Source organism: Alosa sapidissima, chromosome 17 (assembly GCF_018492685.1).
Source record: "Alosa sapidissima isolate fAloSap1 chromosome 17, fAloSap1.pri, whole genome shotgun sequence".
Taxonomy (NCBI): domain Eukaryota; kingdom Metazoa; phylum Chordata; class Actinopteri; order Clupeiformes; family Clupeidae; genus Alosa; species Alosa sapidissima.
Window position 1 is genome coordinate 19386770 of NC_055973.1, and position 12500 is coordinate 19399269.

Sequence of the window (12500 nt, forward strand, 5' to 3'; positions counted from 1 at the left end):
CACAACTGCACACCAACCTACAGCACCAATCACATGGTGAAGTTTGCGGACGACACAACTCTGGTGGGTCTTATCACCAAGAACGATGAGACCCACTACAGGAATGAGCAGAGACAACAACCTCCTGCTGAATGTCAGCAAGACCAAGGAGGTTGTTGTTGAGAGGTCACATCCAACACCCACCACTGACCATCAATGGTGCTGCTGTGAAGAGAGTGAGCAGCACCAAATTCCTGGAGGTGCACATCAGTGAGGACCTCTCCTGAACCACCAACACTGCTTCACTGGCGAAGAAAGCACAGCGGCGCCTCACTGTGTGGGGTGGGAGCTGCACTGACTACAACAGGAAAGCCCTGCAGCGCATAGTAAACACAGCTGGAAGGATCATTGGTGCCCCACTCCCCTCCCTGCAAGACATATACAACACCCACCTCACCGGAAAAGCGACCATGATTGTGAGAGACGACAGCCATCCTGCACACAGTCTTTTCAGCCTCCTGCCCTCTGGGAAGAGATATAGAAGCCCTTCAGACTCCAGAGGTTTGTGCAAAAATATGCTATAAAAAACAGCAGCAACTTCAGTCCAGAGGGTTTTTTTGAGGTGGGGGGGCAAAGAGGAGGGGGTGGGAGAGGGGGAGAGAGGGGGGAGAAGGTTCAGCTTCTTCTTTGCTGACTGTTACATTCTTGTTTTTTCGTCCTGTGATTTTGTCTTGTGATATTGTTGTTATTTATTGTGTAGTGTTAGGAAAAATGTCCTTATCTGTTTGTCTTATCTTTTTTGTCTTATCTGCTGCACCTTTTCTTCTTCACCTTGAGAGAAACACTATTTCAATTCCTCTGCATGTCTAGAAGATGTGAAGAAAAAGCTGACTTTGACTTTGACTTTGAACATCCATGGCTGTTTTAAGGAGTAATAAAATATATGTTGTATCTGAAGAAAAGGTGTATCTGGAGAAATATATGGTGTATCTGAAGCAATCAAAATCTTTGAAGAAAAGCATTTGGAGTAATTCTGTGTTGGAAGAAAGTTATTTGCATCAATATGAATGAATAATTAATATAGAACACAACATGCCCCTATGCGACAAATTGACACATTCTTCAGAACAATCTTTTTTTTCAGGAATGGAGACATATTTTTAAAAGTTGAACATATATTAAGGAATGATATCTTATGTGTATTAATATTCATACAATATTAATACACATAAGTAATAAGCAAAATATTAATACAAATAGATTGAATTGAGTAATGACTATTGGACAAATCAGGTAAGCTACAAACTTCTCCTCAGCCCTCCTCACTCTTGTCATCATCATAAATGGATCTGCGCTGACAGAAGCTCAATAGCGCCCCCTATCGGCCCATCTAGAACAGTGTTAAGATAGTGAAGTGCAACTAGTCTTTGAGTTCAACAGAACGTTGAGACAGAATGAAATTCTGACCAGAGTGCGGGCCTGTCTGTTCTACTGTATGATACAGTATCTCTCTTGCAGAGATACCAAATGTCTATTTTAAAGACTTTATCGGACTCTCCCCATCACAGATCATAATCGCAGTGAGACCTTTAAACTCTGACACAAACGTTTTCGTGATATATTACACACACCGCACCCCAATGACATCACACTGTTTTGGAAGATATAATTGTGATTGATTTGCTGTTGATTGATTGATGTGTTACATAGCTCTGTGATAAGCATGAGTCAGCCAGGCATTCCATCGTTATCAGTCATCAGGGTCCCTCTACTAGCACACACACACACATACACACATACACACACACACACACACACACTCACACTCACATGCACATGCACACAAAGAGACGCAGACGCAGATCCATACCTGGCTGGCACGATCGGTGGGAATAGGGGGACTCTCGTGTGCTGTTCTGCCCAGAGTGGGAGCTCAATCCTGGGATGCAAATCCAAAGAAGCAGGTTGAGGGTCCTGGAGGTCCTCGTCTTATTGCTCATCCTAATTGACTGTGTGTATGAGAGAGAGAGTCTAATCATGTGTGTGTGTGCAAAGTGTGTGTGTGCAAAGTGTTTGTGTGTGTGTGTGTGTGTGTGTGTGTGTAAGAGAGAGAGAGAGAGAGAGAGACAGAGAGAGAGAGAGAGAAAGAGAGAGAGAGAGCTTGTGTGTATTGGAATGTCAATAGACTAGAAGGCCCTCTCTCTGCCAGTGTGAATGATTGATGAAGTTTCAGGCTTGGGTGTCTGTGGATCCCCCGAGAGGGGAAAGTGTTACCTAACTCCACCACTCGGGTTTCACACAGCCATATTGCTGCCACATTCAGGGATGTGATTCCTCTGTGCCGAGCTTTACTTCGCTATAAACACTTCCTGTGACCAGCAGAGAGACCAGGGGCACCACCTTATATCTGAAAGACCAGGGACCAGGGATGTAGTGGTGGCTAAATGCAAGTAAACACAGTTTATCCACCTCTGATATTTCAGAAATAGAGTTTATCCACCTCTTATTAGAGTTTATTCACCTCTCAAAAGATTTTATTCACCAACTGCAACTTTTAACATTCAAAAATCACACTGTATTATCCACATTCACAATATATACACTCATCAACACTCTAGGAACCATTTAATACAACTGGTATTGTTATAAACATTGGACAATAACCTCCACCATCATCAAACATGTTCTGAATGCCTTTTTAAAAAATATGGTACCGCATGGCAGTCCACCTCACCGAAATCACAGAAGTCATAGGTTACCCACCTCTTATTTTACCACTGCATACCTGCCAGGGACATATCCGATAGACCAAGGGGCATATCTGAAAGACCCTGGGGCATGTTCGATAGACCAAGGGGCATATCTGAAAGACCCTGGGGCATGTTCGATAGACCAAGGGGCATATCTGATAGACCAAGGGGCATATGAAACCAAGACACAGAGGAGCCATCCTGAGATCAGGAGCGTGTAGCACCAGAAACTCACCCGAGAGAGCAGGAGCTCACCTGAGAGAGGAGGAAGACACCTGAGAGCTGCAGCATATCCGAGTCCTCCATTGTGTGCCCACTTCCCAGAGCAGCTCAAGTAGCCACAAGAGGTTAGCATAAGGAAAGTAGCCCTGGCTAGCCCTCGTCCAAAAGTTACATTCCCATTGTATCAATATTTATGAGCGCAGCCAATTGGCACAAGGGTTTGGTTACTGATACTGTGGTCTTAACAGCCCTGATGACTGACTCCGAAATGAGTCCTTTGTCCTATGTAGCTCTGAGTTCTAACAAGTGCAATGTCTTTTGCAGTGTTCTATGTGTCCTATGTATAAGTATAAGTATATACTCTTTTGATCCCGTGAAGGAAATTTGGTCTCTGCATTTATCCCAATCCATGAAACACACTCAGCACACAGTGAACAACACACAGTGAGGTGAAGCACACACTAATCCCGGCGCAGTGAGCTGCCTGCAACAACAGTGGCGCTCGGGGAGCGGTGAGGGGCTTAGGTGCCTTGCTCAAGGGCACTTCAGCCATGGATGTGGGCATGGGAGAGCAGTGCTCAACCACTTCCCCCACCCACATTTTTCCTATACTGGTCGGGGATCGAACCGGCAACCCCTCGGTTACAAGCCCAAAGCCCTAACCAGTAGGCCACGACTGCTCTAGTAGTACCCTTAGTATACTAGCACCCTGAGTACTATCATGTGCAATGTGCTGTGCAGTGTTCTATGTGTCCTTTGTAGTAACCTTCCCTTACAAAAATTAAATGTTTGCAGCAGATTTGCAGCAAACTTGTGGGTGATTTGTGGGAAACAAATGAGTTCACTAGAAAATATTGCCAGAAGTTTGCCAATGTAGAGGCAAACTTCCAACGAAGTTCTGGCAACAATGAGAAGTTTGCCAATAGTGACAAATGTGTTCGCCAGTGATTTTCCACCACATTTAGCCTATAATGGCAAGCTTCCTAGTGAACTTCTGGTGACAAACCTAATTTGCATATGACAATGCTTAAAATTTGCTGCAACATTGCCAAAAGTTAACCGCAACTGTTTGCCAAAAACCTAATTTGCACCTTGCCACAACTGTTTGCCAGAAACCTGAAATTTCTGTAAGGGTTAGTAGCACCCTGAGTACTATCGTGCACAGTGTTCTACAGTATAGTGTCCTAGGTGGTGCCCTAAGTAGCGTTCTATGTAGTGTCCTTGGTGGTGCTCTAAGCAGTGCTCTATGTAGTGTCCTTGGTGGTGCTCTAAGCAGTGCTCTATGTAGTGTCCTTGGTGGTGCTCTAAGCAGTGCTCTATGTAGTGTCCTTGGTGGTGCTCTAAGTAGCGTTCTATGTAGTGTCCTTGGTGGTGCTTTAAGCAGTGCTCTATGTAGTTCCAGTAACAGTAACAGGTATGCACATTACATAAATAACTCATACAGTGTATTGATAATAATTATAAGTCCATATACTACTATTCAGTGCAGGATGCCCTCGTTTTTTTTTTAAAATGAGAATATTACAAGCATCTAATTTATTATTTAGTCATTGGAACATGTTGTTCCCAGGCAATGTAAGAGTGGCATGTGTCTGTAATCTCACTGAGGCCAGTGATCAGTGTGTCTTTTATAATAGGTTTTGTGTGTGTGTGTGTGTGTGTGTGTGTGTGTGTGTGTGTGTGTGTGTGTCTATGTCTGTGTATGTTTGTGTGTGCATGTGTGTGCCTAATTCTGTGTGTGTGTGTGTGTGTGTGTGTGTGTGTGTGTGTGTGTGTGTGTGTGTGTGTGTGTATCTGTGTGTGTATACTGTATGTATGTGTGTGTGTGTGTCTATGTCTGTGTATGTTTGTGTGTGCATGTGTGTGCCTAATTCTGTGTGTGTGTGTGTGTGTGTGTGTGTTTGTGTGTGCATGTGTGTGCCTAATTATGTGTGTGTGTGTGTGTGTGTGTGTGTGTGTGTGTGTGTGTGTGTGTGTGTGTGTGTGTGTCTCGTGACCTACTTAACCGTGTAGGAGCACTTGATCCGTGACTCCAGCGCTACCTGCTGATGGTACCCTGTAGTGATGAGTAAACAGCCAGTGATAAAACACATGTTAACAGGTTTAATTGCCACTGTATGAGAGCTTCAGGTCCAGAAGTCCGTGCTCATTTCACTTGCATGCGGGGATGTTTTTCTTCTTTTATAATAGGTTTTGTGTGTGTGTGTGTGTGTGTGTGTGTGTGTGTGTGTGTGTGTGTCTCTGTCTGTGTGTGTATACTGTATGTGTGTGTGTGTGTGCGCGTGTGTGCATGTGTGTCTGTGTCTGTGTGTGTGTACTGTATGTGTGTGTGTGTGTGTGTGCTCGTGTGTGTGTATGTGTGTGTGTGTTTTCCTCTTTCACAAGTGAGTTTATGACCTTTGGCATAGAACCCATGTAAGCAGTAGTTGTGGACTCTAACCAACATCTTATATAATTAAATATTGGGTGATCTTTCCCCCACATCTAGTCCTGGTCATCAAAGCAGCACAGATCTATTAAAGCTGCGTCTGAGAATACATCCCCACTCAGTGCTACCTGCCTCTGCAGCTCACCGCCACACTGTGACCCACAAAGATTTGAACTCAGTGAACACAGCCTTGTGTTTGCATCGATCCAAATCAACAACTCAGGAGCACAGCGGCATCAACATTTAGACTTTAGTCTTCAAGAATCTGGACTCTACAGCTATGCATGACTCTATGTGTCAAGTTGCAAATTTATGAATGACAAGTCTGCAGGTAAAGATAAATAGACATGCATGACTCTATGTGTCAAGTTGCACCTTAATGAATAGCTTCATATGTTGATTTGCACAGTTATGTATGACAAGTCTGCTGGACTAACGAATCAGGACTCTGCAGCTGAAGAACAGCCCTGCATGGGTTACTGTGTTTAGTTGTGTCTGTGAACGGGAACACTGCAGGGTTGAGCCATGTCCCAGTGAGTGTGGGAACCACAGGCTTACAAGCAAACAAACAGTACCTTTCACACACTTACACACACACATTCGCATACACGCATATCTGGGAAATGTTTTGTGTGTTCAGGGATCTGTCCTCTGTGAGTATATATTTGTGTGTGTGTGTGAGTGTGTGTGCGTCTGTGTGTGTGTGTGTGTTTGTGTGTGTGTGTGTGTGTGTGTGTGTGTGTGTGTGTGCGCGCGTGTGTGTAGGGGGTGCGGGAGGGTCGACCACTGGTCACCTCTGACGTGAGCAAGGCTGTGATCTTTCACCTACATTTGAGTTCCAAGGGCTCCAGTTGGCACGTGTGTCCACAGCCTCCGCAGTAGTCCATAAGGGGCAGCCCTACGCAGGGGCAAAACAACCTCTGGCTTAAAGGAGGGTGTGCTGAGGGGCAAACTACAGAGCAATAAACCCCAACAACAGAGTAGTAAACACAAACAACAGAGCAGTAAACACAAGCAACAGAGCAGTAAACACAAGCAACTGTAGAGGGGTAAACACAAACAGCAGAGGTGTAAACACAAACAGCAGAGGTGTAAACACAAACAGCAGAGAGGTAAACAAACAGCAGAGGGTAAACACAAACAGTAGAGGGGTAAACATATAAATAGCAGATTGATTAGGAAATGAATATGGCCTTGACCACACACAACCTCACAGAGCCCAGGTCAGTGTGAGTGATGACATCATTTCCTTAAGATTGCCGCTCTCCAAAGAAGTGTTGGAGGCTGTGGCCGGCCAATCAAAGGGCTTGGTTGCATTCCTGCACAGTGCTGTTATCAAGTTGACCCTCCACGTGGTGTGTGTAGACTCGGACAGGGGCAAGGGGAGGGGGGGCTGATAAGAGCTGCCTTTATATAGGAGTGGGACAGAGAGAGAACTAACATACAGCTGTCTGCACAGGTGAGGATGAGCTTGTGTCTGCTCATGGCACACACACACATATAGACACACACACACACACACACACACACTTACACACACTCACACTTACACGTTTTACCTCCAACTCAGCCGAGGTCAAAGAAACTAGTCACTTCAGAATTCAAACTCTCTCCTTTTTCTCCCAGAAGGACCCTTACCTGACCGAAGCCATGTATATGAGATTACTTCTCCTCGCTGTGTCCTTCCTCACAACTACAGGTTGGTGTTTTATCACTCAGTCCATAGTAATGCCATAAGTGATGTCTGTATCTAGAGATCTCAGCATCAGTGGTCTGTTCATTGTTGTGATAGTATCCTTTAAGGAACATCATAGAAACATTAATATTGATGCCCCCAGGTGTCAATATTCAATGCCAGTTAGTGCTAATTAGTCAAACACCGTCTAAAAGGGTCATGATCCTACCCAATCAACAATGTTACATAGTGCAATAATATAAAGCGTTTAGTGTGTGCATTGCCCATGTCAGAGAATATGAATGGATATTGGATTGCACTGTGTGAAACTGAATTGAATTAATAGCTGAATGAATATGGAATGTTGGGTTGCTCTGTCCAAAACTGAATTGAATAAATATCTGAATGAATCTTGGATATTGGATTGCACTATAAAACTGAGTTGAAAGAATGGCTGAATGAATATTGGATTGCTGTATAAAACTGTATTGAATGAATAGCTGAATAAATATTGAATTGCTGTGTGTAAAACTGAATTGAATGAAGAGCTGCATGTGTATTGGGTTGCTGTGTGTAAACGTGTCTTCTGTCTCTGTCCTGTAGCTTTACCTCTTCAGCAGGACCACAGAGATGCATCATGGAGTTTCCTTCCTCAAGATGGCAACCAGGCCAGAGAGAAAACAGAACTCAATAAAGGCCAAGCGTAAGCCTCTCTCACCTCTATTACAGTAAAACCCATCTCCTCAGGACACATGGGACCTGCAGCTCTAAGCCATTGTGCACACATGTACTGCAGTGTGTGTGTGTGTGTGTGTGTGTGTGTGTGTGTGTGTGTGTGTGTGTGTGTGTGTGTGTGTGTAGAATGTAAATATGATATACTGTACCTGTACTGCAGTGTGCGCATGGCACATGTGTCTGTAAGGTAACCGTAATCATAGAAGCTGCCATGTGTGTTGACTGTACTCTGTTATTTCATCTGTGCCCTGGAGTGTGTGTGTGTGTGTGTGTGTTGGATGTAAATATGATATATACCTGCACTGCAGTGTGTGTATGACCCATGTGTCTATAAGTAATCATAGAAGCTGCCATGTGTTTTGACTGTACTCTGTTATCTTATTTGTGCCCTGGTGCGTGTGTGTGTATGTATGTGCCCCAGGTAGATGCTACACATTGGTGGTGATTAGTGAGGTCCCCCCTTCCCTGTGAAGCACTTTGAATGTCGAGAAAAAGCGTTATATAAATGTAATGTATTGTTGTTGTTGTTATATATGTGCGTGTGTGTGTGTGTGTGTGTTTGTGTGTGTGTGTGTGTGTGTGTGTGGCTCAATGTACTGCAATGTGTGTGTAGATGAATGTGTGTGTTGTAGTAAGTGTGTGTGTTGACCCTGTGTCTCCATCTGCTCCAGTGGGATGTGGAAGAGTCATGTGGAGAACTCAGACCTGTACTCACGGGACCCGCTGGTGGGCGAGAAGCCGACGCTGATATCGGAGCGTCTGCGTGCCCGTCTGCGGCAGCAGCTGGCTGAGCTGCGGGCGCGACTCTGGCCCCAGTCCGTGGCCACCCCGGCGGCCGTGGCACACATCCGGGAGCTGCTGGGACCTCTGACCAATCAGCTGCAGGCGGCGCTGAGCGCCAACGTGCACGACCTCTGCGCCGAACTCAGGCAGCACCTGCAGCAGCTGCAGCCCACAGCGCCAGCGTCTGGTCACCAGGGGGCACCAGACTACCAGGCCCTGCTGCCCCAGATCAGCCGCAGCTTGGAGCTCAGCACGCACAGGGTCACCTCCAGCGTCCTGCAGTTCCGCGTTCGGAGTACGGCGGCGGCGGATGGAATGGCGGACGCGGACGAGCGGGAGCTGCTCCTGGAGGTGGCGTCGCGGCTGGCCCACGAGGCGTCCACTCTAGAGACGGAGTTCCGCAGCAAGGTGGGGGCGCTGCAGGCCTCGCTGGGCGGCCTCTCTGCACCGGCCCACGCCGAGCGCAGGGAGGGGGCCAGAGACGGGGACGCGGCGGCGTCCAGCACGGCACTCTTCTGCCAGCACACGCGCTCTCTCATCCAGCAGCTGAGTGGGGACTTGGAAAGTCAGTTCGCCAAGCTGGAGCAGCGGCCGGTCGGGCAGGAGGCGGCGCCCCCTGTCCTCAGGCCGGAATTCCTGCGCGAGGACTTCACCTCACGCCTGCGCAGCCTACTGCAGGAGATCATGCAGACTCTAAACTAACTCCTCAAGAACTCAACACACACACACACACACACAGCAACGAACTTCACATCAAGCCTGCGCTCACTCCTACAGAAGAGCATGCAGACTGTAAACTAACCCCCACCCCGGACTCCTCAAGAACTCATACACACACACACCACTGGACATTACTGTATATATCACAGGGGACATAGGGATGTGGGAGATGTAAATGCTGTTTGATGACCTTTGACTCCTCAGGGTGTTTTATTGTGATTTAATGAATGTGGTTTAGTCTTTTTTTTGGTGTGTTTTTGGATTAGGTTTAGGATTTTGTTTGAGTGTGTGTGTGTGTGTGTGTGTGTGTGTGCATGTGTGTTTGTGTATGTGTTTGTTTGGGACATTGGATAGGCATGAGTGAATGTGTTATTTAATGTTACCGAAATGTTGAAAGGGGAATGTACATATTACAATTTTACTTGTGTAAGTTTACTTGTGAGTTGTGTAAGTTTACTTGTGAAAAGGGATGTTTTGTGTCCTCCATAAAGATTTCAAATTCCACAACCATTTGCCATAGAGTGTTGAATATATTTATTGATTTACGCAAAGTCATTGATATAAAACTATTGATTCATCTCAGAGCAATGTACAAAGCCTTCTTAATTTCAGGATCACTATCATAAGTAAAAAAAAAATATCTTTGCTTAGCCAAACTGAAATAGTGTATAAATACACCAAATTAAAAAACTTGTTCACCTCATCACAGCAAGAGTCATGTGCAGTTCCAGCATTACAAGATCAAATCTGACACAGGGACACCATGCCTTACAAACATGCTACGCTAGCACTGAAATAACATATATGAAATTGGAGTGTGCAAATCTTAAGGTTTTTCATGCATAAAAAATAAATGTATTACATATATCACTCCTGAAGGAACACACAGAGAAGACGCAGCAGTGCTTTTCAGGAAGTTGATTGGCTGTCCAGCTGTCAGTCAAACGCCTTGGACAAACCCTGCTCCCCAGTAGAACTTCTTCAGGGCAAACCACCCGCCCAAGACGAGGAGAACTGCCCCCGCGGTGGCAAATATAACCCCCACCACCACCCCTGCCACGTCTGTCTTAGCCTCCTCTGACGGCTTCTCCGCACCTGAGGGCCAGGCAGACAGGTTCACACACACACACACGCACGCACACAGAAACACACACACACACACACACACACACACACACACAGAGAGAGAGGGAAACACACACATATGTAGCATAAGCTTAAGGCAAAGTCTGCAAAGTCTACTGGTTCATATTAATTTTCTCTATCATGATACTTCATATTCATTCTATACTTGAGCACACAGCAGCACCCCCTAGTGGAGAGAGCTCGGCCTTCTCCCTCACACTAGCAGGGATTTCTACTGTCGGCTGGACAAGCATCTCGCAAAATGGATATTAAATGACTCAAATGACTAAATGGGAATTTCCTACTCACCGTAAGGCAAGGCAGCCGGGCTACTTTCTGCAGATGGGAAAAGACGAGGAGGTGAAATGTACTGAATCACTACTCATTACAGAAACATTACGTATGATCATATCTGGACACCAGTGTTTGTGCGGGGTTGCCCCGAAATTGAGCGGTCACCTGCGGACAACCGTGGTAACCCGTGGTTACGAGTCATAAAAAAATATCTTAATGATATTTGGGTCATCTGCGGGCGGTTCAGTTCAAATTAATTCCATATATTTGTAAAAAGGCTAACATAATTGCTTTTCAAAGATATCACTGGCTATCCTTGCAGCATGAACTTGCCACATACCTGTGTAATAGAAGGATATAGATGGAGAAGGTAGAGAAGCTGGAGATGTGAGAAATGTAAATAATATAGACACTCCTCCAGGAAAAACTAATATGAAAAGTATTTGGAAAGGTACTTAAAGAAGATGACAGTAGTGCAAGTTATGTTCTATGCACTTTTTGAGAAGCCATTTAAAAGTATGACTCAAAACAAGCACGACCAACATGACTCGTCACTGGTAGCCATCCCAGCCTAAACGAGTAACTTAAAGTGCAATTCCCAGAGCTCAAACAAGCATTAAATTGCTTTATATTATGAGCACTGACCTGGAACAGATGTATTAGGCTAAGCACAAGACCTAATGACAAGTCATGCAGGAATAAATGTTATGGTACACAGACAACACACAGCCATCTATGCATAGGCTATGGTAGGTTTGCACTTTAGTATGCACATAAAAGTTAGTGTTCCTTAGTTTGTGTATGTGACTTTAAACAGTGTATGTGCTTTAACTTCAGTAAAGCTTTGTGCTTTATTCATAATCTAGTTCCTCACCAAAAGCACATTTGTAAATAAGCGGGTCGGATCGCAGGTGGGGTATCATTTTGTCTTAATTAATATTCGCGGTTCAAGTCACGGATGGGTTGATTTAAATATCGGGTGAGTGCAGGCCGCTCGTGACCAGACCCACTCTGCTGCAAACATCGGCTACTGTGCTGTGTTTATCAAATGCAAGTTATGTAATAGATAGATAGATATACTTTATTGATCCCTAGGGGAAATTCAAGGTCACAGTAGCATACAGACAACACACACACACATTCAATAATATTTCTTCTGGTCTTGTTGTAAAGGTAAAGTAGTTCTCATAAACACACACACACACACACACACACACACACACACACACACACACACACACACACAGGCTGAGTCTCACCCTCAGTCCTGGTGTAGATAGGCCCCATGGTGACCGTGGCGGAGTCGCTGGACTCCGTGCCAAACGGCGCCACTTCTCTCTTCCTGCGACCGCTCCCGCTGCTGCTGCTGTTGTTACACATCTGCAGGGAAGACAGAGACAGAGTGGACATGGTGACCCATGGTGGGCAGAGAGAGAGGAAAAAAAAAAGACAGAGAGGGAGACAGAGAGAAAGAGAGAGAAAGAGAGAGACAGACAGAGAGAAAGAGGGGGAGAGGGAGACACAGAGAGACAGACAGAGAGACAGAGAGAGGAAAAGAAAGACAGAGAGACAGACAGAGAGACAGAGAGAGGAAAAGAAAGACAGAGAGACAGACAGAGAGACAGAGAGAGAGAGAGAGAGGGGAGAGGGAGAGCCTACATTCATGATCTCTTGGGGGCAGTAAAGCCATAGGATCATACATCACCATAATAAAGGAAATAGTTTGAGGTGCCTAAGCTTTAACAGCAGTTATCATAGATAGATAGATAGATAGATAGATAGATACATC

At 45.4% G+C, this 12500-nt stretch overlaps 3 protein-coding genes across 6 annotated transcripts in view; 1 reads left to right on the forward strand and 2 right to left on the reverse strand.

Annotated features, from left to right (window-relative positions):
• Nucleotides 1-2777, reverse strand: part of LOC121688937 — an 8713-nt gene extending 5936 nt beyond the window's left edge. Inside the window, exons 1-2 of the mRNA XM_042068854.1 lie at nucleotides 2765-2777; nucleotides 1850-1918 (exon numbers count right to left, since the gene is read on the reverse strand). Of these exons, the coding sequence (XP_041924788.1) occupies nucleotides 1850-1918; nucleotides 2765-2777 (82 nt within the window). The remainder of the gene's footprint in view (nucleotides 1-1849; nucleotides 1919-2764) is intronic.
• A 2903-nt stretch (nucleotides 2778-5680) lies between these two features.
• zgc:162608 (uncharacterized protein LOC100037332 homolog) lies at nucleotides 5681-9802 on the forward strand. 3 transcript variants are annotated; one of them, XM_042068301.1, is made up of 4 exons: nucleotides 5681-5710; nucleotides 7006-7078; nucleotides 7658-7757; nucleotides 8461-9802. In XM_042068301.1, exons 1-4 carry the CDS (start codon nucleotides 5696-5698, stop codon nucleotides 9272-9274), a joined length of 1002 nt encoding a protein of 333 aa, XP_041924235.1. In that variant the 5' UTR covers nucleotides 5681-5695; the 3' UTR covers nucleotides 9275-9802. The 3 variants fall into 3 exon arrangements, with proteins under 3 accessions (XP_041924235.1, XP_041924238.1, XP_041924236.1); XM_042068304.1 differs by lacking the exon at nucleotides 5681-5710 and adding an exon at nucleotides 6659-6838 and having other exon boundaries at nucleotides 7009-7078; XM_042068302.1 differs by lacking the exon at nucleotides 5681-5710 and adding an exon at nucleotides 6660-6838.
• The window catches only part of LOC121688602 (zona pellucida-like domain-containing protein 1), a 13571-nt gene continuing 10785 nt past the window's right edge, over nucleotides 9715-12500 (reverse strand). For both annotated transcript variants that reach the window (XM_042068299.1, XM_042068300.1), the window contains exons 9-11: nucleotides 11971-12091; nucleotides 10727-10753; nucleotides 9715-10387 (exon numbers count right to left, since the gene is read on the reverse strand). In XM_042068299.1, the coding sequence (XP_041924233.1) occupies nucleotides 10233-10387; nucleotides 10727-10753; nucleotides 11971-12091 (303 nt within the window). In that variant the 3' untranslated portion in view covers nucleotides 9715-10232. The remainder of the gene's footprint in view (nucleotides 10388-10726; nucleotides 10754-11970; nucleotides 12092-12500) is intronic.